Source organism: Chiloscyllium plagiosum, chromosome 5 (genome assembly GCF_004010195.1).
Source record: "Chiloscyllium plagiosum isolate BGI_BamShark_2017 chromosome 5, ASM401019v2, whole genome shotgun sequence".
NCBI classification, from domain to species: Eukaryota; Metazoa; Chordata; class Chondrichthyes; order Orectolobiformes; family Hemiscylliidae; genus Chiloscyllium; species Chiloscyllium plagiosum.
In genome coordinates, this window is record NC_057714.1 from 88,839,512 (window position 1) to 88,865,746 (window position 26,235).

A 26,235-nucleotide genomic window follows, 5' to 3' on the forward strand; every position below is an offset into this window, starting at 1 on the left:
GTGACTCCTCAGTCCATTTGCTCATCTGATCAAGATTCCGTTTTACTAAGGTAACCTTCTTGGTGTCCACTACATCACTAATTATGGAGTCATCTGCAAATTTACTAACCATATCTCCTATACATCCAAATCAATTGGTTCCCTACTTTTCAGGGCAATTGCAAACCCAGTAGCTGAACATTTTAAGTACAGGCCAAGATTGATCATCTAGCACGTTATCACGTGTTAGGTTTATTAGCTTCGGATGATGCACGATACAAAGAAACCATGACAAAGTGGATTGGGAGCAAGAGGGTATCTTCTCAGCACAGGAGATATGATTTTGTGAAGTACAGAACTTTTGTTTACAATTCTGTAGCACTTTTGTGCAGCCACAGAGAAACAAACAAACAAACAAACAAACAGTCAGCAAAGTAGCAAATCAAATTCCATGCTAAGCATAAATAAAAGTATATGATCAGAAAAGGTGAGATTAAAGAAATTAAGTATATCCAGAATATGTTGAGGTGGGGAGAATACAAGAGCTTATAGAGAAACAAGATACTTAATGGAGTTAAAATAGACGAACTGTTTCCAGATGCAATGATCAACCCTCAAAATCCTGGAACACTTTCAAAGTTCATATTTAGTTATAATACAAGTGTAGACCTGAGAATTCCAATTCATTGCATTACAACGTAAAATTAGAAACCGGATTAGGCCACACAATCCTTCAACACTGCTCTGCCAGGCAGTGAGATCATGTCGGTCTTCTAGCTCAACTCTACTTTCAAATCCTATCCCTGCATTGTTCCATTTTTTGTGTTCAAAAGTCTCCTGGTTTGAACGAACACATTCATCAACTGAAAAATGCACCAACGAACATTCAAAACCAAGTGGTGAAATTTTTCATCCCAGTCCTAAAATGTTTAATTCCTTATCCAGAGATTACAACCTACATTGGAAAGGCTGTGAGGGGGGGGGGGGGGGCACCATCACCTGCAAGCTCACCTCCAAGCCCCACACAAGTCTGATCTGGAAATATCACCTTTTCTTCAGTATGACAAGGTCAAAATCTTGGAACTGGCTCTCTACTGGTAATGTGGGTGGACCTACACCAAATGGATTCCAACAGTTGAAGAGGTAGCTCTCCAACATTTCAAGGGCAACTGTGGACAGGCAATAAATGTTGGCCCAGCCAGAATGGGCCACATATGAATGAATAGAAGAAAAACAAGATGTAAGGCTCTTCGCTAAATCAGGGAAACAGACTTATTGCAACTAACTTGTCAAACCCATGCATCTGCCGCCCTTATTGTTCTATCTGGTAGAGATTGTGGATTGACAAAGTTGCCTCAGGTACAAATTTAAGTGTGAGCAAGCAGCATGGGATTCGGAAGGCAAATAGAATATTGATCTTAATTAGAAGGGGGATGAGAGCAGGGAGGAGAAAGTGAGGACTGCAGATGGTGGAGATCAGAGTATAGAGTGTGTTGTTGGCAGAGGACAGGTCAGGCAGCATCCCAGGAGCAGGAGAATAGACGTTTCAGGGGTAAGCCCTTCATCAGGAATGAGGCTTGTGGGTCAGGGCTGAGAGATAAATGGGAGGAGGGTAGCTGAGAAAGCAATAGGTGGATGAAGGTAAGGGATAAGACAATAGGTTGGAGGAGGGAGTGGTGGACAGGTCCAGAGGACAGTGACGAGTCAGAGGCTTAGGACTGGAGATAGTGTGAGGGGAAGAGAAATGAAGAAGCTGTTGAAATCTGCATTTATCCCGTGTGGTTGCAGGGTCCCAAGGCGGAATGAAGAGTTCTTCCTCCAGATGTCGGGTGCCAACGGTTTGGCAGTGGAGGCGGCCCTGGACCTGCATGTCCTTGACGGAGTGGGAGAGGGAGTTGAAGTATTCAGCCACGGACCATTGGAGTTGCTGGGTGCTGGTGTCCCAGAGATGTTCTCTGGGATGATCCACAAGGCGGCGTTCTGTCTCCCTGATGTAGAGTTGCACCCCAAACGGGTGCAACTGATGCAATAGATGACATTGGTAGAGGTACAGATAAATTTCTGACATATGGAAGGATCCCTTTGGGTATTGGACGCAGGTGAGGGGAGTAGTGTGGATGCAGGTTTTGCCCTTCCTACAGTGGCAGGGGAAGGTGCCAGGAGTGGGGTGTTCGTTGGTGGTGTGGTGGTGGTGAGGTGGACCTGACAAGGGAGTTGCGGAGGGAATAGTCTCTCCTCTACTGCACCAGGTCTGGTCTCCTCTACATCAGGGAGACAGGTCGCCTTCTTGTGGATCGTTTCAGAGAGCACCTCGGGACAGCCACACCCACCAACCCCATGGCTGAACACTAACTCTCCCGCCCACTCCATCAAGGACACGTAGATCCTAGGCTTCCTCCACCGCCAAACCGTTACCACCTGGAGGAAGAACGCCTCACATTCCGCATTGGGACCTTGCGACCACAGAATAAATGTGGATTTCAACAGCTTGTTCATTTCCCCTCCCCCGACATTAGCCCAGTCCCAAGCATCCAACTCTGTACCACCCTCCAGACCTGACTATTACTGCCCCGTCTGACCGATCACCTTCTCCCTCACCTGCATCCACCTATCACTTTCTCAGCGACCTTACCCCCCACCCCCCAAACCCCACCCCTTCCCATTTATCTCAGCCACAGCCCAGAAGCCTCATTCCTGATGAAGGGCTTATGCGCGAAACGTCGATTCTCCTGCTCCTGAGGAGAACAGGCAACTCCCGCTGTAACTGTACAAAAACTAACTATACCATGCCTGAAGTACAGTATACACCTCTGGTCTCTTAACTTTAAGGAACCTTGCTGCATTGGAGACAGTTCAAAGGTTCATTAGGTTGAATCTGGAATGAAGGGATTACCTTGGGGAAAGGTTGAGACTATAATCATTGGAATTTAAAAGAATGAGCAGTGATTTATTAAAGTATACAAGATTTCTTTAATGGCCTGTGACCTTCCAGCTTGCTGGTCTACCTAGCTTTGCAAGGTCAGCAGAATTGGATACAACATGCTCAGTCCCTTAAGATAAATCATTGATATAGATTGTCAGAGGACCAAAATGCTGATCTTGAAAACATACCAGTTAAAACTTGACAACCCAAAAACAACCTGCAGATCCCTATTCTACCATCCTTAGTCCAGGTTCAAGCCATCACTCTTATCTTGACTACTCATCTTGCCATAATCTATGGATGTGTGGGCACCTTATGTTTTGAAATGTCTTTTTAAATCTAATTAAGTTATCCAAGTTAACCAAAATCAAGGATACCCTCATCTAGATTATTCCCAGAAGATCAACAGATGTCTTGATCAAAACATAAATAAAAACTCCACAAGATCCACAATGTCTTTTTAAAATTATTTGCCCAAAATTAGTTCCACAAAGAGTTGAATCAATTTTGAAAAAAATTCGATCACCTTCTTCCAACACAATATCGCAGGATCACATTTAGTTTAAAATGGATTTGTTTTCAACCCACGATATCAACACTTACTTGTGACTGCTACATGTCTGTTGGATTTTCCTTCATCAATTGTATCCATGACCTCTTCAGGACTGCAAACAAAACGCTCTGTGCAGCCCTATATCAGAAGGACAAAAACAGAGACCAAACTTGTAAACAAAATATGCAAGCAAAGAACTGTATGCTGAAAATCTGAAGCCAAAACAAAGTGCTGGAGAGACTCAGTAGGTCTGGCAGCACCTGAAGAGAGAAAAACAATTAACCCCTTGTCAGTTTCTCCAGCACTGTTTTGCTTTCATTTCATACTTAGTATATTTTACTCACCTTCACATAAGGGACTCTATTTTTATCTTCATGGACAGAAAGATTGGTCTTGGACACTGCAAACACACAAATAATGTTTTATATATAATCCAATATGCCCTGCAATTCAGATCCATACACTAATTTTCAATATTTCTGTATATTCCTTGCTTCATAAGGCAAACCCTCCAGTCCAGGCAGCATCCTGGTAAACCTTCTTTGCACCCTCTCCAAAGCCTCTATCTTTCCTATAGTAGGGCGACCAGAACTGGACACAATATTCCAAGTACGGTCTCACCAGGGACTTAGAGCTGTAGCAAAACCTCGTGGCTCTTAAACTCGATCCCCTGTTAATGAAAGCCAAAACTGTCTTATCTCAAACTCTGAAGGAATTATAACTGCTGGTTCTAGCTATTTGAATTCTGATCATAAAGTGATCTGATAAAACCAAAATAGCAGTTAATAATCATAGACAAACTCCATTCCAAGTCTATCTTTCTTGTCTGCATGCACAGTTGCATAAAACCACTCCAGGATTGAACGAGTGGATGAATAAACCTCCTGGTTTAAATCTAAGTATGGTTGTGACAGTTTAAAATTTACTTCACACAAACAGGGGTTTGAAAAACATCTGTCTTCTCAAAATTAAGCCACTTTGTTTATAGCTAGAAGGCACAAAGAATACAAGAGGTTCACTAACACTTCCCCTCCCTTTTCCTAACAATTCTGTCATATCGTCATAGCATAGTTACAGCACAGAATGAGATCATTTGGCTATGTGACTGCTAGCTTTTTGAAGGAGCCTATATGAGCTCTGGTATGTTTTCCCTTTGAGTGTGCATTTTGAAAACCCCAGTTGAACTGCTTCCACCACATTTATCAGAGGCACATTCCAATCCTAACCATGTGAAGAATTAACAATTTTTGCCCATGTCACCATTAGCAACAAAAGCAATGACCTTAAATCTGTGCTTTATGATTCTCAATCTTTCCATCAATATAAATATTTTCCCCATCTACTTTGTCCAAGATTTTGAATCTCTAAAATCTGTTCTCCAAGAAAAATGGTCCAAGTTTCTCAAAGTAATTGATGACCTTCGTCCCTTAAGCAACTTTCATGTATCTTATTTCCACCCTTCTATGCCCCATTTACATCTTCACATCCTTCAAGTGTGGTATCTCGACCTAGATAGAGTAGTGCAGTTGTGGTTGAGCTAGTATTTTCAATGTAGTTAGTATCCTGAAACAGAGTCTAGATTAGAGTGGTGCTGGAAAAGCACAGCAGGTCAGGCAGCATCCAAGGAGCAGGAAAATCCACGTTTTGGGCAAAAGCTCTTCATCAGGAATGAGGAAGGGCTTTTGCCCAAAACATCGATTTTCTTACTCCTCGAATACTGCCCGACCTGCTGCGCTTTTCAGCATCACTCTAATCTAGACTCTGATCTCCAGCATTTGCAGTCCTCACTTTCGCCTCATATCCTGAACCAGGCCAAACTTCTAGTACACAATCTGGTTAGAAATCAGTAACTTTTACTTTTAAAACAAAAAGAGAGATTCAGGGGACCTACTCAGAATAAAGCCACAAGATTTGGCATTGACAAACAATAAAATGTACTATAATACAATAACAGTTATACAATCTACATGTACAACTTATTTTAAAATCCAGAATTAACATGTGACAAAAATGGGTAAAACTGAACAAACAACCCAGAGCACACATCAAATAACAAATGCAATCAAGACAGATCCCACAGATTTCATTGCAATTTAGTCTAGACATTAAAACCATAGTGGACCATAAAATTTCATTAAAGCAGAAGGGATTACAATTTTCTAGATCTTGTACAATTCACCAACTCTAAAAATTTTCATTTATATTAATAACTTGCTTAATCTCATTATCTTCTCCCCATCTATGACTTCTTTTTTAAAAAGTTGTCCTCTGGTTTTTAAAATACTCCCCAACCCTCTGCTTTCTCCACAACCTTCACCACATTGTATGCGTTCTCTTTTGTTTATAATACTTTTCCTGACCTCCTTTCAGCAGACGTTATTGTCTCATTCTCCTTTTAGCATGTTCCTTCTTCTGAGATGGATTTCTGCCGCACCTCCCAAATTACCCCCAAAAACACCAACCATTGCTGCTCTACCACCTTCTCTGCTGGGTTCCCATTCTGCCCAGCTCCTCCCTCATGCATTTGTAATTACATTTATTCAACTGTAAAACTGTTACATCGGATTTCAACTGCAGGTCACTGCCTCCTCGGGGTCCCTGCACCATTAGCTCCCCAGTCAAGACTCACTCATCACCAAATCCAGTACTGGCCTGTTCCCTAGTGGGGTATACTGCAAGCTGCTCCAAACAAAAACCCATCTTATAGACATTCTACAAATGCTTTGAGATCTTCCACAACCTGATTTCCCAATTAACCTGCATATTGAAGTCCCCCACAATTATTCCAATGGTGCCTTTCTTACATACCTGCTCTATCTCTTGATTTACTTCCTTTCCCACATCCAGACTACTGCTAGGATGCCTGCACACAACCATCAGGAACTTTCTTTCTTTGCAGTTCCTCAACTCTACCTACACAGATTCTACACCTTCCACCTATAATCACTTCTTGCTATTGATTTAAATTTCATTTCTCACTAACAGGACAACCCTTCACCCTCTGTCCAACTGCCAGTCTTTTCAATAGGATATGTATCCTTGAACATTTAGTTCTCAACCCTGATCTTCTAGAATAAAATATCACATTGCCATACGTACTCCGGTACAGTGAAAAGGTTTTACAATGGCTGCCTCTATGGTACCATCTTTGGTATAAGTACCTAGGCACAAATCTTGGATACAGAAGAGGAATAAAAAGAAAAGTAGTAGCATTAGTATCTAAAATAAGACAGTTATAACATAGTTAAAGGATTGACATTACAGTCCCAGCTGTGATACCTACATGATAACTACCAATTTCAATCATTTGAAAAATTATTAGTATTTGCAATGTTTTGTTGATTTTTGCTAATATAATTTACTTTCCCACTCTAATAATTTGACTTCTAAACTTCCTTTAATGACAAGATAAACTGGTGATGAGCTATTAATCCAGTAGGTGGCACTACCCACTAGCAGTAAGATTTCCATGTTCAGTATATTTAGCATACACAGCTTGCCCAGATATGCTGTAACAGTTGCCAATCCTGCATGACTACCCAAGAACAAGACAAACTATGTAACCAGTTTAAGCAAAACTTATGGAGACTGAGGGGTGATCTTATAGAGGTTTATAAAATCATTAGGGGCATACATAGGGTGAATAGCCACGGTCTTTTTCCTCAGGTGAGAGGAGTCAAAAGCTAGAGGAAATAAGTTTAAGGTGAGGGGGAAGATTTTAAAAAAAAAAGGACCTGAGGGGCAACTCTTTCCACACAGAGGGTGGTGCGTGTATGAAACGAGTTGTCAGAGGTGGTAGTGGTGTGTACAATTACAACATTTAAAAACGGTATCTGGATGGCTAGATAAATTAAACAGAAAGGGTTAGACGGATATGGGTCAAATACTGGCAAATGGGACTCAGTCAAATTAGGATGCGCAGATGAGTTGAACCAAAAGGTCTATTTCTGTGCTGTATGACTGACTACTATGTCAAGTGCAATTATGCTTTAAAATATCAACATCTATTTGAATGACTAATTCATAGTCTGACAAGGTTGCTCAACTGCTATAGCATCAGCCCAGTTTTGCCTATCAAAACAGGAGGCAGGTTTTTCGGAAGAATGAAACAGCAATTCAAGATAACCCCTTTTGTGCATAATTCAGGGATGCTCAAAATAATGAATTAAATCAATAAGCATTTCAACTTAGTCTGTAACAATCTCCTTGATACTTTTTTAGAGGGAATACTTTAATTGATGTCTTAGCCCATTTATTTTCAGGCTGATTCCAGTGTGAAATAAACAACGACTGCGAAATTCCAAGAGTAGAGGAATGGCGGGACTACCTTACGCTGAAAGACTGGAGCGACTGGGCTTGTATACCCTTGAGTTTAGAAGACTGAGAGGGGATCTGATTGAGACATAATATTATTAAAGGATTGGACACTCTGGAGGCAAGAAACATGTTTCCGCTGATAGGTGAGTGTCAAATCAGAGGACACAGCTTAAAAATACGGAGTAGACCATTTAGGACAGAGATGAGGAGAAACTTCTTCACCCAGAGAGTGGTGGCTGTGTGTAATGCTCTGCCTCAGAGGGCAGTGGAGGCCCAGACTCTGGATTCATTTAAGAAAGAGTCGGATAGAGCTCTCAAGGATTGTGGAATCAAGGGTTATGGAGATAAGGCAGCTACAGGATACTGATTAAGGATGATCAGCCATGATCATATTGAATGGTGGTGCAGGCTCGAAGGGCAGAATGGCCTACTCCTGCACCTATTGTCTATAATTTAGGTGTTTTGATTCATGAGTCACAAACAGTTTGTATGCAGGTACATCATGTAATGAAGACAGCTTGTGGAATGCTATCCCTTAATAAGAATTGAACATAAAGAATGTTATTCTTAAGTTATACAGAGCATTAGTAAAGCCATATCTCAGATGTGTGCAGTTTTGGTCTGCCTTTTTAAGGAAGGATTGTAAACCCATCAGAAGTTGGTTCATAAGAGATTTGTTAGATTGGCACCTGGAATGAGTGGGTTGTCACAGACAGGCTTGGTTTGTTCCCAGTGTTTAGAAGAGCGAGGGTGACCTGATTGAAGTCAAGATAGATCCTGAATGACCTTAAGCTGGATGTGGAAAGGACATTTCCTCTTGTGGGCAAATCCAGAACTAGAAACACTTGTAAAATTAGGATCATCCCCTCAGGACAAAAGATGAGAAGAATTTTTTTTCACTCCAAACATTGTGCGATTTTGGATCTCTGCCTTAAAAGATGGTGGAGGCAGAGTCACTCAATATTTTTAGGGCAGAGATAAATAGAGATTTGTTAAGCAGGGGAAACCTATCTATTCCTGATAAACTTTGAATGTGGAATTCAAAACACACAGATCACTGTGATCTGATTGAATGGTGAAGTAGTCTCAATAGGATAAATAGTCTACTGCTGCTCTTATTTTGTAGATTTTTTAAGAGTTAATGGTACATTGATCCTTGACATTCACTAACAGCTTTTTCTAAAAATGAGAAATAGAAGGCAATAAATTGGGTATTGATAATTCGCTAGTGTCAAAAAGACTGCAAACCTGTGCAGTGTTATAAACTATTCAATCTTTAAAGTTTAGCATCAATACTTCAAAAAATACTGTTTTATGACAATGACCAAATGGGTCAGGACTGTCAGCAAGTGTTTCTTTGACTTATGCCAACTAAACCAATATATTTCAGTAAAAATAAAGCATTACTACAGTGGTTTCACTCATAACAAGTATGGGTAAAGTCCATCTTCATTCACAAGGAACCAACTCAAAATAATGGAGATTGAGCTTACTCGTTAATTTTGCAATGGTGAGAATGTCTGGAACAAGCAGAGTGTTCACTAAGCTGTGGGATTAAGGTCTCTCTTTATTAACACCACCTTCACTCACAGGAAAAACAAAGAAAATACAAGCATAAAATAAAAAGAGAAAGACTCAAGTATTTCTCATGACAAATGCCAACACCTACATCCATCATGTGGATTCTCTCAAATTCCCCAAAGACATGAGCCACTTCTGCTAATTCTGTTGCTTAAACTGGAAGTTTTCATTTTGATTTTCATAAAATATTTCTTTCAGTGATACAACTGTTTATGGCAGCTTTGTGAAGAAATTTTAAAATAATGTTTTTTTTTAAATCTCCTAATGGCCAATCCATGGCTTATGAGGGGATTGGGGGGTTAGTATTAGATGTGAAAAAACATACAAATTGGTACAAAAAAAAACCAAATTGACCTAAGAATTGGGAAAGTTTTAGAAGTGATCAGCAAAGGAGGACTAAGAGATTCATTAAGGAGGGAAAAAAAAAGTAGGAGTGTAAGCTTGTAGGGAACATAAGAACTGTCTTAAAACCTTCTTTAAGTATATAAAGAGAAAAAAGATTGGTGAAAAGTAATGTAGATCCCTTACAGTCAGAAGCAGGGAAATTTATAAGGTGGGGAACAACTAAATGGCTGATGAGGTAAATTCATACTTCACTTGTCTTCACAAAGGAAGTTGCAAATAACTTATCAGAAAAGACGACGAGCACAGATTCATTAAGAGGAGGAACTGAAACAATTCTATTAGAGGTACAGTATTGGAGAAACTGACAGAATTTAAGGTTGATAAATCCTCAGTGACTAATCTACATTTCAGATTACTTACAGAAGCGGGCCCTACAAATAATGGATGCACTGGTGGCCATCTTTAGACTCGAACAGTTTCAACAGACTGCAGAGTAGTTAAGGTAACCCCACTACTATATAAAAAAAAAAAGAGGTAGAGAAAGAAAATGGGGAATTATGGAAGTAGTGAGGAAAATGCTAAACTCCATCAAGAACTTTATAGCAGGGCACTTAGAAAACATTAATAGAATTAGACAGTCATCATGAGTTCATGTAAGGAAATTATGCTAGACAACTCTACTGGAATTCATCAAGGATATAACTAGTAGGGTCGATCGGGGTAACCAGTGGACGTGGTTTATTTAGATTTTCAGGAAGCTTTCGACAAAATCAGACATGAGATTAATGTGTAAAATTAAAATGCATGGGATTAGGAGTAGTGTCTCGAGATGGACAGAAAATTGGTAAGTAGACGGGAAACAAAGTAGGAATAAATAGGGTCTTTTTGTGACTAGCAGGCAGCAACTTATGGGGATCAGTACTAGAACCACAGCTATTCGCAATGTTATGATTTAGGTGAGGGAACTAAATGTCTCAAAATTTGTAGATAAAATAAAGCTCGGTAGAAGCGTCAACCATGAGGATGCAGTGTGTCATGTGATTTGGACAGCTGGAGTAGGCAAATACATGATGAATGTGATGTCATACACTTTGGTAGTAAAAATAGAAAGGCAGATTATTATTTGGATGGCTGCAAATTGAGGGGGGATTGTTCACCAGTCGCTGAAAGCAAGCATAGATGCAGCAGGCAGTGAAGAAAGCAAAACTGAATGCTGACCTTAATAGCAAAAGGTTTCAAATACAGGAACAAGGATACTTTGCTATCATTGTTGAGGCCAGAGGCAGAATGTTGTTAGCAGTTTTGGCCTCCTTTTCCAAGGAAGGATATTCTTGCTATACAGGGACTACAATGAAAGTTCACCAAATTGGTTCTTGGGATGCCAACACTGATATAAGAGGAATGTCAGCACTGATAGAAGAGGAATGTCAGTCAGTAGGATTATATTCTCTGGGGTTTTCAAGAATGAGGTGGGGGTATGAGGAGGAGTACATATACCTCTAAATGGATCAAGATTTTGGTGAAGGGTGTGATTAGAGTATTGAGCTCAATAATCAGCCAGGATCATATTAAATGGCAAGCAGGCTAGACAGGTCAAAAGGCCTATTCCTGCTCCTGTCTACGTTTCTATAAAATTGCATTAGTAAGGTGAAGAAAGTTGTATTTGTATAGAGTGACAGTGCAAAACTTTACATTTATGATTACAGAAGTGTGTTCAGGAATAAAGTCTATTTTAACTACTCTGACAACACAGTAAACAAATTGTGATAGACAAATACAAATTCATTTGGATCAAGTACCAGTTGTGAAAAAAAATGGTTTACTTACTTTTTAGAACCTTAACCAGCTAGTTTCACTTCACAATGACTGCTTGTAAAATTCACAATGCTTGCTTGTAAAATTCACAATGCTTGCTTGTAAAATTCACAATGCTATTGTGATGGAAATAGCTATCACTGCTGAGAGTGCAACTGCTTAGATAATTCTATTTCCAAATATAGAATTTGCGCATTAAAAAAAATCCCCAGTTGCTCAAAATATTAAATTTTTTCATTTACAAATACCATATCAGACAAATTAAACATCTTACCATCTAAAAGATCCCTAATCTTGTCCAAGTAAATTTCAAAATAGGAAACCTAGAACATACAATTTAAACGATTAGTTAATTTCACAGAAACTGAAACGTACAGAAAATACACTTAAAGGGTGTTATGGAAACTATTTTCAACAATTCTTTTATTCCTGCAAACGACAGTTCAAACTCCACAGGACCATTTTAGAATTTGAATTCTGTTCTTAAAAATAAAATCTGCAAATAAACAAAGCCAGTAATAAGTGAGCATTGCTGTCAAGGTAAGACAACTGGTTCACTACTGTTCTTCAGGGTGGAAACCTGGTCATTCCTAAAGAGTCTGGCCAATAAATGACTTGGCTATTCTCCAATCTCAAGCTACTCAAGTGTATAGAAACATTACACAAGTTTTAAAAATCCAGAACTACCTTCTCAAGGGTAACTAGAGATGACCAAGAAATCCCAGCTTTATCAATGACAGCCGTATCACAAGAGTGCTTGTTTAAGAGAAACCAATTTGTTGCATTGTCATTTTTACCTTTATGTGGAATTCCAAATTTTCATCCATGGAGTAAATGTAATTAAAAATATCTTGGGCTATCCTGGGGATTATTCCCATACAGTCAGGATCATGGAGTGAACCCTGCAATTAAAAGAAGAATTATGGTTTAAGTGAGACCTAATAGCCAATGTACATTTTGCTAAACCAAACAAATTAACATTTCAGAATGCAGCTACAGTTAACAGTTCAGTTGCTACCATTACAGAGTGAGAGAATAAGTTGAGTTTTCCCAACTCAGTATTTGGTCTAAGGGTCACCAGGCCGGAAACATTAACTTTGATTTCTCTTTACAGATGCTGCCAGACCTGCTGAGATTTTCCAGTAATTACTGTTTTTGTTTCTGATTTACAGAGGAAACTCTATTATCCGAATACCAATTATCCAAAATCGGATTATCCGAAGGAGATCTCGTGGTCCTGTTGGAAACATTACATCAAAGACGTGTTTTTCCAACAGTGATCGCGACTTAGGCTTACAGTGATTAAATAGGCACTGTCTCCAAATGACAGTCTGCCCGCCCTCTCTCTCGCCCCACACTTTCCCTGGGATTCTACAGAGGGGTGCACCTTACCCCAACCATCCTTTCCCAGATAATCTCTGCAACATTGTCCTGTACAGGGGAAATGTGGCAACTGACAAAACAAGTTGCAGTAAAAAATTGTGTGGGCCTGTGTGCGCGCAGCTGTGGCTGCGTGTGTGCAATTTGGAGACTTACCCCACAAAGGAAACAGCAGTGTTGTTATTGGTGTTCAGTTCAGCTGCCCCAGAGGGGGGCCAGGTGCTGGACAGGGCTGGGGAGCAGGGGGCCGAGGACCGGGTGCTGACAGGGCCGGGGAGCAGGGGGCGGTGTTGGGGGCAGAGTCTCACGCACTGTGTGCTGCTGCAGTCTCCTGAAAGGGAGCACACTTTAAAAGCTCTGAGCCCAGAGGAAAGGCATTTGATCAATTAACCTAATAACTGATTATCCGAATGAAATAGTGCATGCCCATCAAGTTCAGATATTCGAGGTCCCCCTGTACAATTATCCAGAGTTCTGTTTTTAGGTCCTTAATCTCGCTCAAGAAATGCGTGCGTATAAATTAAGACTTCAATATAACTAAAGGGTCAAAAGCCATTTACTATAGGTGCAGCTGTTGAATATTTTTGTACCTTCATAAATTTTGTCATAAGCCAGACGTCCAGAGCGTCTCCTAGCAATATTATTTATTCGTTTAAAACAAATTTTTGCTCTTTTTACAAGGAATTTGGCCAAAACTTAATGAGGGCATGGAGTAACATGACAGGTGAATATTCGGCACACATTCTATTGGATGGCCTTACAGGCAGGCGAGGAAAACACTTACTTCCATAGTGTGAGTTTTACCAGATGATGTCTGGCCATATGCAAATATTGTGCCATTATATCCATCAAGAACATCTGGAAAATGAAAAAAAAAATTGAAAATTTGTACAACTGACCACAAATCTCATTGCAAATACTTTAGCACGCAAGAGATGAGCAGAGTATTTGGCTTGCAAGCCTGCTCCTCCATTCAACTCGATCGTGGTTATCTTGGGCTTCAACTCCACTATTTCATACTCACCATATCCCTAGATTCCACTCTTTTTCCCCAACTTTAAATATTTTCAACGTGATATTACAACACTAGTAAAATATGGAGGATATTTTTCTGAAATCAACTTTATTATGGCTTTCAGAGGTGTATTTTGTCCTTTTCAATTGAAGAAAGATCGTGACAGAGATGCTGATCAATCCAAAGATCCAATAAACAGTTTGAGAGGCAGTAGGTTTAAGAATGGGTGGGTTGAAAACCCCACAAAGGACCAGGTTTTGAGTTTTAGTTTTTCAGTTACACACAAACAATTTTCTCTTTACTTTCTTCCTCCTAGGCTGGACAACTGCATGGGAGACAATTTTACCAAATTCATCTTTGCTCAGGGGGTGTTTATAGGATGTTAGTAAATTAGATCATTCACTGCTTAGTAGTCAAATAACCTATTTTTCTGTTAAGTTTTCCAAAAGAGTTAAGTAGCTTCAATTTCTTTTGTTTTGTTGTACTTTAACTATAGTGTATAAATGGAGTGTTTTGCTTCAAGACTGATTTTGGTTAACCAATCGAATTGTATCCAAAACACACACTTGGAATTTGTCTTTAAAATATGGAAAAGTTAGGGTAGAGGCTAATCTTATTTTATTTTGAGGGTTTGGTCTGGTCCATAACAACTTTGAAACAATTCTATAGGATCATGACAAACAACTGTTGAGCTGGGCTTGGGGGAGGACGAGGACATGAAGGAGGCTGGGACAATTGCAACATTTAATAGGCATCTGGATAGGTATATGAATAGGAAGAGTTTAGAGGGATGGGGGCCAAGTGCTGGCAAATAGGACAGCATTAGGTTGGGCTATCTGATCAACATGGACGAGTTGGACGAAAAGGTCTGTTTCCATGCTGTACATCTCCATGACTCTACACTTAATATGCAACTATGAGCCAGCACCACTTCATGTCAGAATGGAATTTTTTTTTTGAGATCATCCAAGGTTAAATCTGTCTCCTTTGGTTCAGAGATGATTATAAAATTCAGTATTAAAAAGGTATATTTACAAAATCAATAATATGCATATGTGTCGATGAGTGTTGCAGTCCTGCTTCTAAATAGTCTTGATTCAGCAACTCAAAGCAAATTTCTTACATTTGTACTGGACACATGACAAGCAATTTGATCAAAACAAACACAGATGTTTCAAGGGATTTGTTTGTTTGTTCATAGCATATGGATATCATTGCTAGGCCAGCATTTATTGCCCATCCCTAGCTACCCTAAAGATGCTGGAATTGTCTGCCTAAACTGTATCCTGGTTGGTGTTGGTATTCCCACAGTAATGCCAGATACCAATTTTTAAAACGTTTTGAAACAATAAGTTTTGAAGGGATGACCACATATTCCATCATTCAGATCATGTAGGACAACTTTCTCTTTCTTTTTCATCGGCCTTATTCTTCCAGAAGTTTGTATGATGCTACAGAAGTAAATAGTGCCAAGTTGATACTATGCATCTTGTAGATGGTAGATAATACATTCAGTGTAAAGATGACAGATGTAGTAGCAATCAAGTGGACCACTTTGTTTAGGATAGTATAGATCCTATGCCTGGTAGATGGCAGAAAAGCTTTGGGTAAGTCAAAAAGGAGAGAGAGTTATATATAATAGAATGCCAGCTTCTGTGCTACTTTTGTAGCCACAGAATGTAAGGATCAGTTTTATTTTCATTTCTCATTCCTGATGAAGAGGTCAGGCTCAAAACTTCAATTCTTGCTCCTCGGATGCTGCCTAACTGGCTATGCTTTTCCAGCACTTTTCAACTCTGATCTCCTGCATCTGCAGTTCTCACTTTCTCCTAGCCACAGGATGTATATGGTTTATTGCATCAAATGCTACCTTAAAATCAAAGACAATCATTTTCACCTTACTTCTGGAACGAAGACCCATTGGACCAGGATTATGAGGTCTAGAGCAAATGTTCCTGTGAAACTTAAACTATATATCTGATTATTGGTGAGTAAATGTCATCACAAACCTTTTCTATCACTTGACAGGAGGGGCTGATGGGATGTAATTGAATGGATTGACCGGTCTTGAGAGACAACATATTTGGGACTATTTTGTTTGGCAGATGCTAGTGGTTTGGTTAAACAATTTAGTTAAAGGTATGGTTATTTCTGTAGTACAAGTTTTAGCACAACAGTCCAGATACTGCTGGAAACCATAATCTACATTCAGCAGTTTCTGGATATAGTGGAGTGAAATTAATTGGCTGACAGCTGGCACCCATTTTAGTGGGGTCCGGAAAAGACGACCAAAATTTATATTCAAACAGAAATGCAAAACAAATGTAAACATTTCAGTCTCCTCTTTTGCACTCAGCTGATATCTTTTTAGTATTGTGATATTCATAGTGCAGCCTCTTCCATCCATTAGATGTTTAATTGCTCACCATTCAAAAAGGCAAGACTGCAGAGATTTGATCTGATCAGCTACATGTGGAATCCTTTAGTTCTGTACAGCATGCAGCATCTTTCATTTAGTATGTAGACAGTATTGTTTTAACTTCATAAAGGGCTAATATCTCATTTTTACAAGTACCTGTTCTACACTTTTCATTGAGCCAAGATGGATCTCCTAGCTCTAAGGTAATGGCAGACCAAGGGGTATTTGAGGCCATGAGAATATACAGAATCACAAACTTTAGTGCAGGAAGTGGCCATTAAACCTGTTGTTTCTGCAAAGAATCATGAAACGTGTATCATGACCCAGTGATTCTGCCTTTTCCCCATACCCTTCCACATTACTGAAAGAGAAACAATCTAATGCCCACTTGTTGTGCACTTTCGTTGAGACATTCAAGTCCAAGGAGTGCCTTTAAGATCTGAGATTACAAAGTATAGTAGAATAGTGCTGTTGCTACTGAGGAACATTCGGGAAATGCAGAGCTTTGAGCTGCTAGATCTGTCTCAATCTAACCCATTTAGTATGGTGGTAAAGCCACAAACACAATGGATGAGAATGTTTTTGCCCACAAGAACTACACAGAAGTTACTCCTACCAATACTGCCAAGCATAGATTCACCTGCAATCTGAAGATTTTTGAGGGTATAAAAGGTGGCATGTACTGGAGTTGATGCTATTCACATCTGGCAACTATGTCCTATAGGTCTCTACCAGGTCAGATTTAAAAATCACATACCACCAGGTTATAGTCCAACAGGTTTAATTGGAAGCAAACTAGCTTTGGGAGCGATGCTCCTACTCAGGTGATTTTTAACTTTGTACACCCCAGTCCAACACCGGCATCTCCAAATCAGGTCAGATTTAGTAATGGTGCTATCAGAACCACTCTTGCACTGGATAGTGGAGTCCCCAATCCAGAATATATTTTTATACCCTCAGTGTTCAACATGGAGAAGCACTGATATATCAACCAGTTAGAATAGAAGGTAGTAATCAGTAGGATAATTCCCTGCCTATGTTTACCCTGATAAAAGATCACAAGGACCAGAATCAATATGAAGGACTCCCTGGGCCACTTCCTTCTAACTATCTATCTGGTATGTCCTACCAGAGGATGGGACATCCAAAAACCCATCACTTAACTTGAGATGTAATTGTGACTTGATGACACATTTTGTCTGTTAAACATTTATTAAAAACATCCAGGTGCGTCAACAGAAGTGCATGTGGTCAGTACTGCACACAAGGATCCAAGGCAGATTGTTGGTGAGGAAGTCTGAATTAACAGCATAAGAAATTAGTACAATATTCAGATTGTCAAGCCTGCCCTGCCATTCTATAATACATTAGCTGATATACCCTAGGACAACTCGTTCACGTCAGGTCTTTATAGCTCTCAACAAGTGACTCCCACGTGTGACTTCTTACCGTTGTGATACCTTATTTTCTACCAAAACCAACTGTACATGGTTGGCTGTTTAACCTCAAAATCACTACTCAACACTGCACTGATACATTCCATTATTGACAACCGCATCTTCTGATTTTTGCTTATTTTTCTGGAACATCAGGTGGCACGGTGGCTCAGTGGTTAGTACTGCTGCCTCACAGCACCAGGCAATTCCTGACAATTCCAGCCTTGGGTGACCATCTGTGTGGAGTTTGCACATTCTCCCCATATTTGTGTGGGTTTCCTCCCATAGTCCAAAGATGTGGTTCAGGTGAATTGGCCATGCTAGATTGCCCATAGTGTTAGGTGCATAAGTCAGTGGGAAATCTCTTGGTACAAATGCTTAAGAATTAGTGTCAGAATCCCTGCATTGGAGATTAAAGTTGTCACAAATCCTCATCCCGATTACTAACCCTTGAAGGAAGGAGTGTGTACTGGGTTGAGATATAGGAAGTATGCGTCCATGTAAGGGGTCCTGCAACCTTTGTAGAAAGCAATCTTTTTTATTTTAAAAAAACTCCATTATTCTTCCTACTAAAAAAAAGGAATAACTTCATATTCCACTAACTTGTTATGTCCTTATCAAGTTCTACAATCATCCTCAGTTCACAAATGCTTCCACGTTTTGCATGATTCGCAAACTTTGAAATTCTGCATTGTACACAGTCTTCTGCTAGCCCAAAACACATCAGTCACTACTGTTTCCTGTCACTAAACCAATTCTGTATCTATGCTGCCACAGTTCCTTCTATTCCATTAGTCCTCAAATCAATTGCCAATCTATATGATTAATAAATATCTGCAAAAAATGCAACATGATTCTTTTATAAAATCTCTTCATTTTTAAAGGGTTTTGCCACTTGATCGGAGGCTAGCCATCACAAAGGCTCACACAAGAATAAATACTTGGACAAGATCTGTGGATTGAGAGTTACTTCTTACTGAGATTTTGTGCATACAGAAGTAAAGCATTCACATACAAAATATTTGTGGTTCGAGAAGTCAAACAATTACATCAACTGTATGCAGATTAATATATATGTGGCCAGATAACCAGCATTAACTTTAATGTATTAAAACATATTGGGCAACTCTAAATTTTGCTAATACTTTGCAATGGAAATTTGCAAACCCCAATTCAAACACCTGCTTTTCATCACTATGACTTACCTTTGACAATATTTTTTGCACAGGCATTGTACACTTGTTCTTGTGTTGCATTTGAAGAGAAAACATAGTCATATACATAAGACTTGCCCTGAAAAAAATTGAAATAAAATTTGAAAAATATTTTGCACAGAACTTTGTATTTAAAAGTATATTACTTTCAATTATATGTGGAAATATAACAGCCACCTGCCTTGATCCCAAGTTTGCTGAAACACACATTGAAGTCCACAAAACTAGAAACTAAACTTAGAAACAAGATCAACTTCAAAATAAAGGTTGATGGTTTCCAAATAAAAATGCATTTAAGCAGGTTAGGTGAATTGGCCCGTAGTGTTAGGTGCATTAGTCAGGGTAAATATAGGGGGGTGGGTTTCTCTTCGGAGGGTCAGTGCGGAATTGTTGGGCTGAAGGGCCTGTTTCCACGCTGTAGGGAAGCTAATCTCTAATCTCATCTCCAATGTTTCTAAAACAAAAGTGACAAAAAGTGAAGAAGAGTGTTAGACGTACTAACAGAACATACCACGCCCAGTGGACAAAAATGAACTGAATGAAGTTGAAGTTGACTACTAAACAAGACCCTATACACAAAATCAATGTAGTCCTGAATGGCTAGTCTGTATAACAGACGATATCACTCTATTCCTCCTTTGAGGAAAATATCATGAGAAAATACATGCGTGGATTGAACAACATTGCTGCCAACACAGAATGCGATACATTCTTTTTGAAGTCTGCCAAATAGTCTGCCTTGTGCTTGATGACGGTTTCCTCCCACAGTCCAAAGATGTGCAGGTTAGGTGAACTGGCCATGCTAAATTGCCCATATAATGTTTAGCGATAGTGGTTAGGTGCATTAGTCAGGAATAAATATAGGGTAGGGGAATGGGTCTGAGTGGGTTACCCCGAGGATCCAAGTGGACTTGTTGGGCCAAAGGGCCTGTTTCCATACAGTAGGAATTCTAATTCTAAAGGGCAAGAGACATTTACATAATCCTAAATTTCTCCTATTTTATGGCAAAGGGTGAAACCCTTCATTTAAGGGTGATCCTTGTGATCCAATGAATTTGAGAGATCAAAGTTATCCTAATATTTTAAATAGCTTAATTAAGGACAATGTCTAGTTATTATATGAACATTTGAGACATTCAAAAAAGAGTGATAACATCCACTCATGGTTGAAATAAGTGCTCTGTGTTAATTGTATTTATCTCCATTTTTCCTGTCATTTTAGGAATTACATGCTTAAACTGGGATTATAACATGGTAAAGGATTTCACATTCTTCTGTTGGAATACATTTCTTCTTGTTTCCGGTCTTCCAGTCATCCAAAATCCACTTCTCGTTCTTGTTGCGTTAACAGCTTGAGCCAGAACTACTTTTACCCATTTGCAGAAGAGATTTTGACTATTTACCCTATCTGTGCCCTTCATGATTTTATAAACTTCTATGTCACCCCACAGCTTTAGACACAGCTTTAGGGAAAATAGCCCCAATCTATTCAGCTCCTCCCTATAGCTCAAACCCTCAACGCTGGCAACATCCTTTTAAATCTTTTTTTTAATGAACCCTTTAACATTTCACAACTCCCTTCCTTCAGCAGAGAGACCAGGACTGAATGCAGTATTCAAAAAAAAAAATGGTCTAACAGACATCCCCGACTAATCTCCCGATTTCTAAGCTCAATGCACCGACCAATAAGAGCAAGCGTACCAAACACCTCCTTCATTACCCTGTTTACCTTGACTCTGCTTTCAAAGGAACAATGAACCTGTAGCCCAAGGTCTGAGTTCGGGAATAATCCATAAGACCTTACCACTATGTGCATAAGTCCCGCCTTTATTTTCTCTACCAAAATGCAGCACCTCACATTTATCTAAATTAAACTACTCAGCTCATTGATTGAAAAATTATCAGATGGGTCAATATGTCCACTATCTCTGCAGCTACTTCTTTTAGGATCCTCAGGTGAAAGCCAACAGGATAGTGAACATATCAGCCTTCAGCCCAATTAGTTTGTTTGATTGTACTTCTCCATTGATGGTACCTTTTCCTCCCATTTATTCTTTATTATTACCAGGATGAATGAAGTATCTTCCACCGTAAAGAGTGAAGCAAAATATCTGTTTCAACTCCTCTGCCACTTTAGTAGTCCCCATAACCATCTCACCAGTTCTATTAAAGCAGCCGATGGTCACTTTGACCTCTCTCTTCCCTTTTATATATTTAAAAGATGCTCTTATTAGTTTTTTATATTCCTCAAGTTTCCCCTTGTAGCTTATTTTGTCTTTATTTATCTTTTTAGTCCTCTGTTAAATTCTAAATTTATCCCATTCTTTGGGGCCATTACTGACTTTTGCCCCTTTATATGCTTTTTAATTTATTACTTTCCTTAACTTCCTGAGTTAGACATGAAAGGGTTTTCCCCACTCAGAACATATCCTCGTTACTGGTAAGTACTTCTGATAAGAGTCATGACATACCTTCTTCATGTCGGTCACTGCTTGCTTACTGCCTTTCCTGCTAATCTATCTGCCCAGTCCACTTTAGCTAAATTCCATCTTCATTTCACTGCAATTCCCTTTAAGTTAAACACAATTGTTTCCAATCTAAATTTCTCACACTAACAGAATTTAAAATTTATCTTGTTATGATTATTATTTCCTGGGGGGATTTTTTTGTTTAAAACCTGAGGTCGTTTATTAAACCTGTCTCATTACCCAATACAAGATCGAGGACAGCTTGTTTCCTGGTTGGCTCCCCGATAGAGTGCATTAGGGAGAGTGACCAAGAGCAATCTATAAATTCACTGGCATATCTTTCCAATTTGATCGATCCAATCAACACAAAGATTAAAGACCACCAATAATTGTTACTCTTCTTTTTCCAAGCTATTATTTGTTGATTTATACCCTTTCTTAGGCTGTGGAAAATTTTTGAGTGCCTATATACCACTCCTATCAATGTCTTTGTTTCCTTGTTTTTATTTAGCTCCTCCCATTTAATCCCACATCATCTCTCATAACTGTCCGCATTTCACCTCTTAAGATCTTTCATCTATCCCATGTTTCCAAAAGGTGGAATACTCCTGAATGTTAAGTTCAGAGTACTGATCCCATAATCTTGTAGCCATTGCGGAGACATGGTTAAGTCCATTTACAATCAATTTATATCACTCTATAGGCGTGCCTTTTTCCCATTTTTCATCATCCTAACTTTTCTTTGTACTGTGTTCCTATTTGCCGCTTATCCTTTATTATTCTGTCTACCATTTTAGGGAACACTTTCTAGAAGTTATTGAACAGCCAATAAAAGCAAGAATCTAGGTTACTTTTCCATCCCTTTTCAACACTATTTTCTGTGTTTTACAAACAGACACGCGATAATTAAGTAATGACCATAAATTGAAGTGTATAAAACAGTACACTAAGCTCATCAAGGTAGCTCCATGCCCAGAAATTACCATGTCCTTTGAAAACAAATATTTTCCATAGATGCAATAAAACCCATCTCCAAAATAGAAGCTACTCAACAGATGTAACAATTGTTTGAGTGGATAAATTAAAGATAAATGTGGTGGGTTATTGTGAAGTGTAAGGATACAAATGTTACTTCATTAGTACATCAGAATTTGTCTGACAAGAATAGTGTTTACATAGACCAATGAAATAAAAGGTCTGTCAACAAAGAGAAATGCACTAAGACAATATGATGCGACGGCATTAGTGAATAAGTACCAAGATACAGAGCCACTAAATAATCAGAAAGAAACTAGTTTGGCATTGTTCCCATGAGGAAATTATCAACAGTGTATTCAATGTCTCAACTAGTTCTTAATACCCCATATATCAACGCAGCACAATGTCTTCAATTTGCTATGGTCACTAGTTTGTTGGCACACCAGTAAAAGGTCACATACAAACAGTGCGCATAAATTGTGTTTGACACAGAAACTTCAAAAATATCTGATACAGGTGCATACCTGGAAAGGATGTAGCAAATCATACCTTTGAGTTTATATCTCCGAAGTAAAATTTTAAAAAGTGATCAAGAGTTTCAGGTAATGGTTTGTTTTTTTTGCCAAGCTAACAAGCAGATAGCTATTTGAAACTCTTTCCTTGAACAATGAACACTCCAGTCTCAAAAGGAAAGGCTGGTCATTAAAAAGACTAAATACTGTGAAGTATAGAAGTTTTTAAAGAAAAAAAAGGGGGTGACACCACCAGATAAAGAAGGAGGTGATCCCTGAAGAAAACAAGTTAATTGGAGGCAGGGAGTTAGATGCTCAATTACTTAACAGGAAAACACTAGAGGGATCAGGATGTGGATCTCAGACAATGCAAATTTCAGTGAACATCGGAACATGGTATAGACTCGAAAGACTGGACTTTGTGGGTGATGACATGGACACTTGTGCCAGAAGTTAAAAAAAAAAGCTGGTAAGCAGGGTAGTGACAATGATGGTCAAGTACCAAAGAATGAGGGACTTAAACTGGTAAGTGTGTAGCGCCAATTTTCTAAAAGTAAAAAAGTGTAAAAGGGAAATGAGAGTTAGGCAAGAATGGCAAGACAATGAAATGGTCAAGGATAATCTCCTGTGATAAAGACTGGTGAAGTCAGGAAAAAAACTGCAATATAAGAGGGGACATTAAAAAGTTGATATCAAAATAGAACTACAGGTCCAGGAAAAAATAAATTTATTCTGAAGATGGAGTCACTGACAAGGTCAGCTTTTACTCCATTCTTGTTGGCCTGAACGCAATGAACGTAATAAATAAGTCAAATTATTGCATAAAGGATACATTATTAGGCTAATGTGCTGACAGCCACACCTCGATTTTGTGGGTGATGACAAAAAATGCAGCCTGACAGCTAAACTAAAAGGATGGGAATGAGTCATTACCTGTAAGACAGGTTTCAGTCAGTGATAGGGAGTCAACTTATTTTTAAGTTCTTTCATGGGCATCTCTAGAAAGGCCAATATTGTCTATCCCAATTGGCCTATAAAAAAGTGGTAATGAACTGCCTTCTGGAACTGCAGGTGCAGGTAGATCCATAGTGCATTAGGGAAGCAATTCCACAATTTTGTTCAGTGACAGTGAAGGAACGGTGAGATTGTTCAAGTCCAGATAGTGTATTGCTTGGAAGGTAACTGGTAAGTAGTGTCCCCCATATGGTTGCTGCCGCCAGCTTTCTGGATGAAAGAGGTGGCAAATTTAGGAGGTTCTGAGAAATGATCTGTGATTCGTATTGACCTACGCCTTATGGGAGGTATAAATAAAATTCTCGTCAACTTGTTCAGATTAATGAACTGCCAGAGGAAGTAGTGCAAGGTGGTACAATTACAACATTTAAAAAACATCTGGAGGATAAGTATGAAGCACTGAGGAATATGGGCCAAATGCTGGCCAATGGGGATTGAATTAATTTAGGATATCTGGTTGGCATGGACAGGTTGGATCGAATGGTCTGTTTCTGTGTTGTACATCTCTATGACTCCAAGTAAAAAAGCATGGATAATTGATTAAACTCCTGGAAGCAACTGGGTAAAATGGTCACCAAGGATAAGGAATGAATCAGTTCGTATTACCATAATTGACCACATTTGAGATTACCAAAAGAAGTCAAGAGGGAGAGATGGTGTACTGGTTGAGAAAACAGTGAACAACAAGATACTGAATTGTCTGAGGATTTAGACACCAAGGGACGACAGCATACTTTAAAAAGGGAAAAAAATTGTTCAGAAATGAATTCAAGTGGTGAACTGAAGGGTTATTTGCTGTTCAGTTATGGAGAAGGTCTACTCAGTCTACATCTCTGCAACACTGCCCATCATAAAATTGACTGATTCTGGTATAGCAGCAGATGGCCATTTGGAGCTAACCAAAAGCTCTCCTGGTCATCCATGAACTTCAATTCATCCAAAACTCAAAATGCTATTCTAACATACCAACATTGTGCTTCAAATGCTCATGTTAGAATTTGTTAGTGGCACAATGCTTCTGATCTCTAACCTCTCCAGTTCTACAACTTCAAGAATACTCTCTCTCAATTGAGGTCTCTTGCACATTCTAAAAAGACACAACTACCTTCAGTGATCTGGGCCGATTTGTTGGGCTGGAGATTTGCTGATCAAGAAAACTCTCGTATGCAAGCAAGATGTGAGGAGCTATAACCATAAGAAAAAGGTACAGGAGTAAGCCATTTGGCTCTTCACGCCTGCTCTGTCATTCAATAGGATCATGACTGACCCAACTTTCTCCATGTCCAGTTTCCTTTGCTGACACAGGAAAAAAGTAAAGTGGACGGGCAAAAGATTGGTAGATGGAGTATAGTATAGAAAAATATTACGTTGCCCACATAAGCCGGAAGAATGGAAAATCATAATTATTTCAATGGAGATGTTCATTTAATCTGCAGTCTGAGAATCAACAGCAAGTAATTAGGAAAATAAACAAACTATTGGACTGTTATTAGGGAATGAAAAATGCAAGTGGGAAACTCCAAAAACTGTACAAGGCAATTGCCATACTTATAGTGGTAAGCAAAATTCTGGTCTACTTAACAGGATGATATGCTTACTTTGGGAGTTAATCAGAACATGTATTCATTGATTCCTGGAACTCAGCGATAGTCTCATGAGGAAAGTTTGAGGAGTGGGAGATTGGAATGAGAGGTGATCTGACAGAGGTAGATGCTGAGATGATATTTCCTCTCAGGGGGAAATCTAGAACCAAGAACCATAGCTTAAAGGGCTCTCCCATCTTAAATGAAGAGGAAGAAGAATTTCTTCCCAGAGGGTCAGTTGTCTTTGGAATTCCTTTACGCAGATTCAAGTGGAAGTTGAATTATTGAATATATTTGAAGGTTGAGTTGGAGAGTTTTGATTGACAAGGCTTTATTAGTTGGTGAGACAGGTTAACAAAAGTGGAAATTAAGGCCCTAATCAACTCAGCCCTTGTCAAGCCTCTCCAGGTTTTCTTAGCATTGGACCCCTCCCATACCCAGAGATCTAACATCCAGTCCCTGCTGCAAGACCCCTATGCTTGCATGATTTCAGCCCTTACACACTGGGGACTAGGTGCAGTCAGTGGCCAACATTCTTGGCAGCACCGCTGTGCTACAGGGATGCCATCAAATTGACAGTGTCAGGACATCATCATAAGCAAAGTCCTGCCTTCAGTCAATTTACAAAGCATCAAAAAAGTAAGAGCCCCAAGGATATTTTCAGTGATAGTGAAAGCTTTGGTGGCATGAGAAATTTATAAAC

The 26,235-nt window shown here is 39.2% G+C and overlaps 1 protein-coding gene across 1 annotated transcript in view; it reads right to left on the reverse strand.

Moving 5' to 3' along the window:
• The window catches only part of LOC122550078 (kinesin-1 heavy chain), a 100,903-nt gene that overhangs the window by 59,548 nt on the left and 15,120 nt on the right, over positions 1 to 26,235 (reverse strand). Inside the window, exons 2-7 of the mRNA XM_043690596.1 lie at positions 18,969 to 19,056; positions 13,678 to 13,751; positions 12,311 to 12,415; positions 11,788 to 11,836; positions 3,800 to 3,855; positions 3,506 to 3,593 (exon numbers count right to left, since the gene is read on the reverse strand). Coding sequence (XP_043546531.1) covers positions 3,506 to 3,593; positions 3,800 to 3,855; positions 11,788 to 11,836; positions 12,311 to 12,415; positions 13,678 to 13,751; positions 18,969 to 19,056 — 460 coding nt within the window. The remainder of the gene's footprint in view (positions 1 to 3,505; positions 3,594 to 3,799; positions 3,856 to 11,787; positions 11,837 to 12,310; positions 12,416 to 13,677; positions 13,752 to 18,968; positions 19,057 to 26,235) is intronic.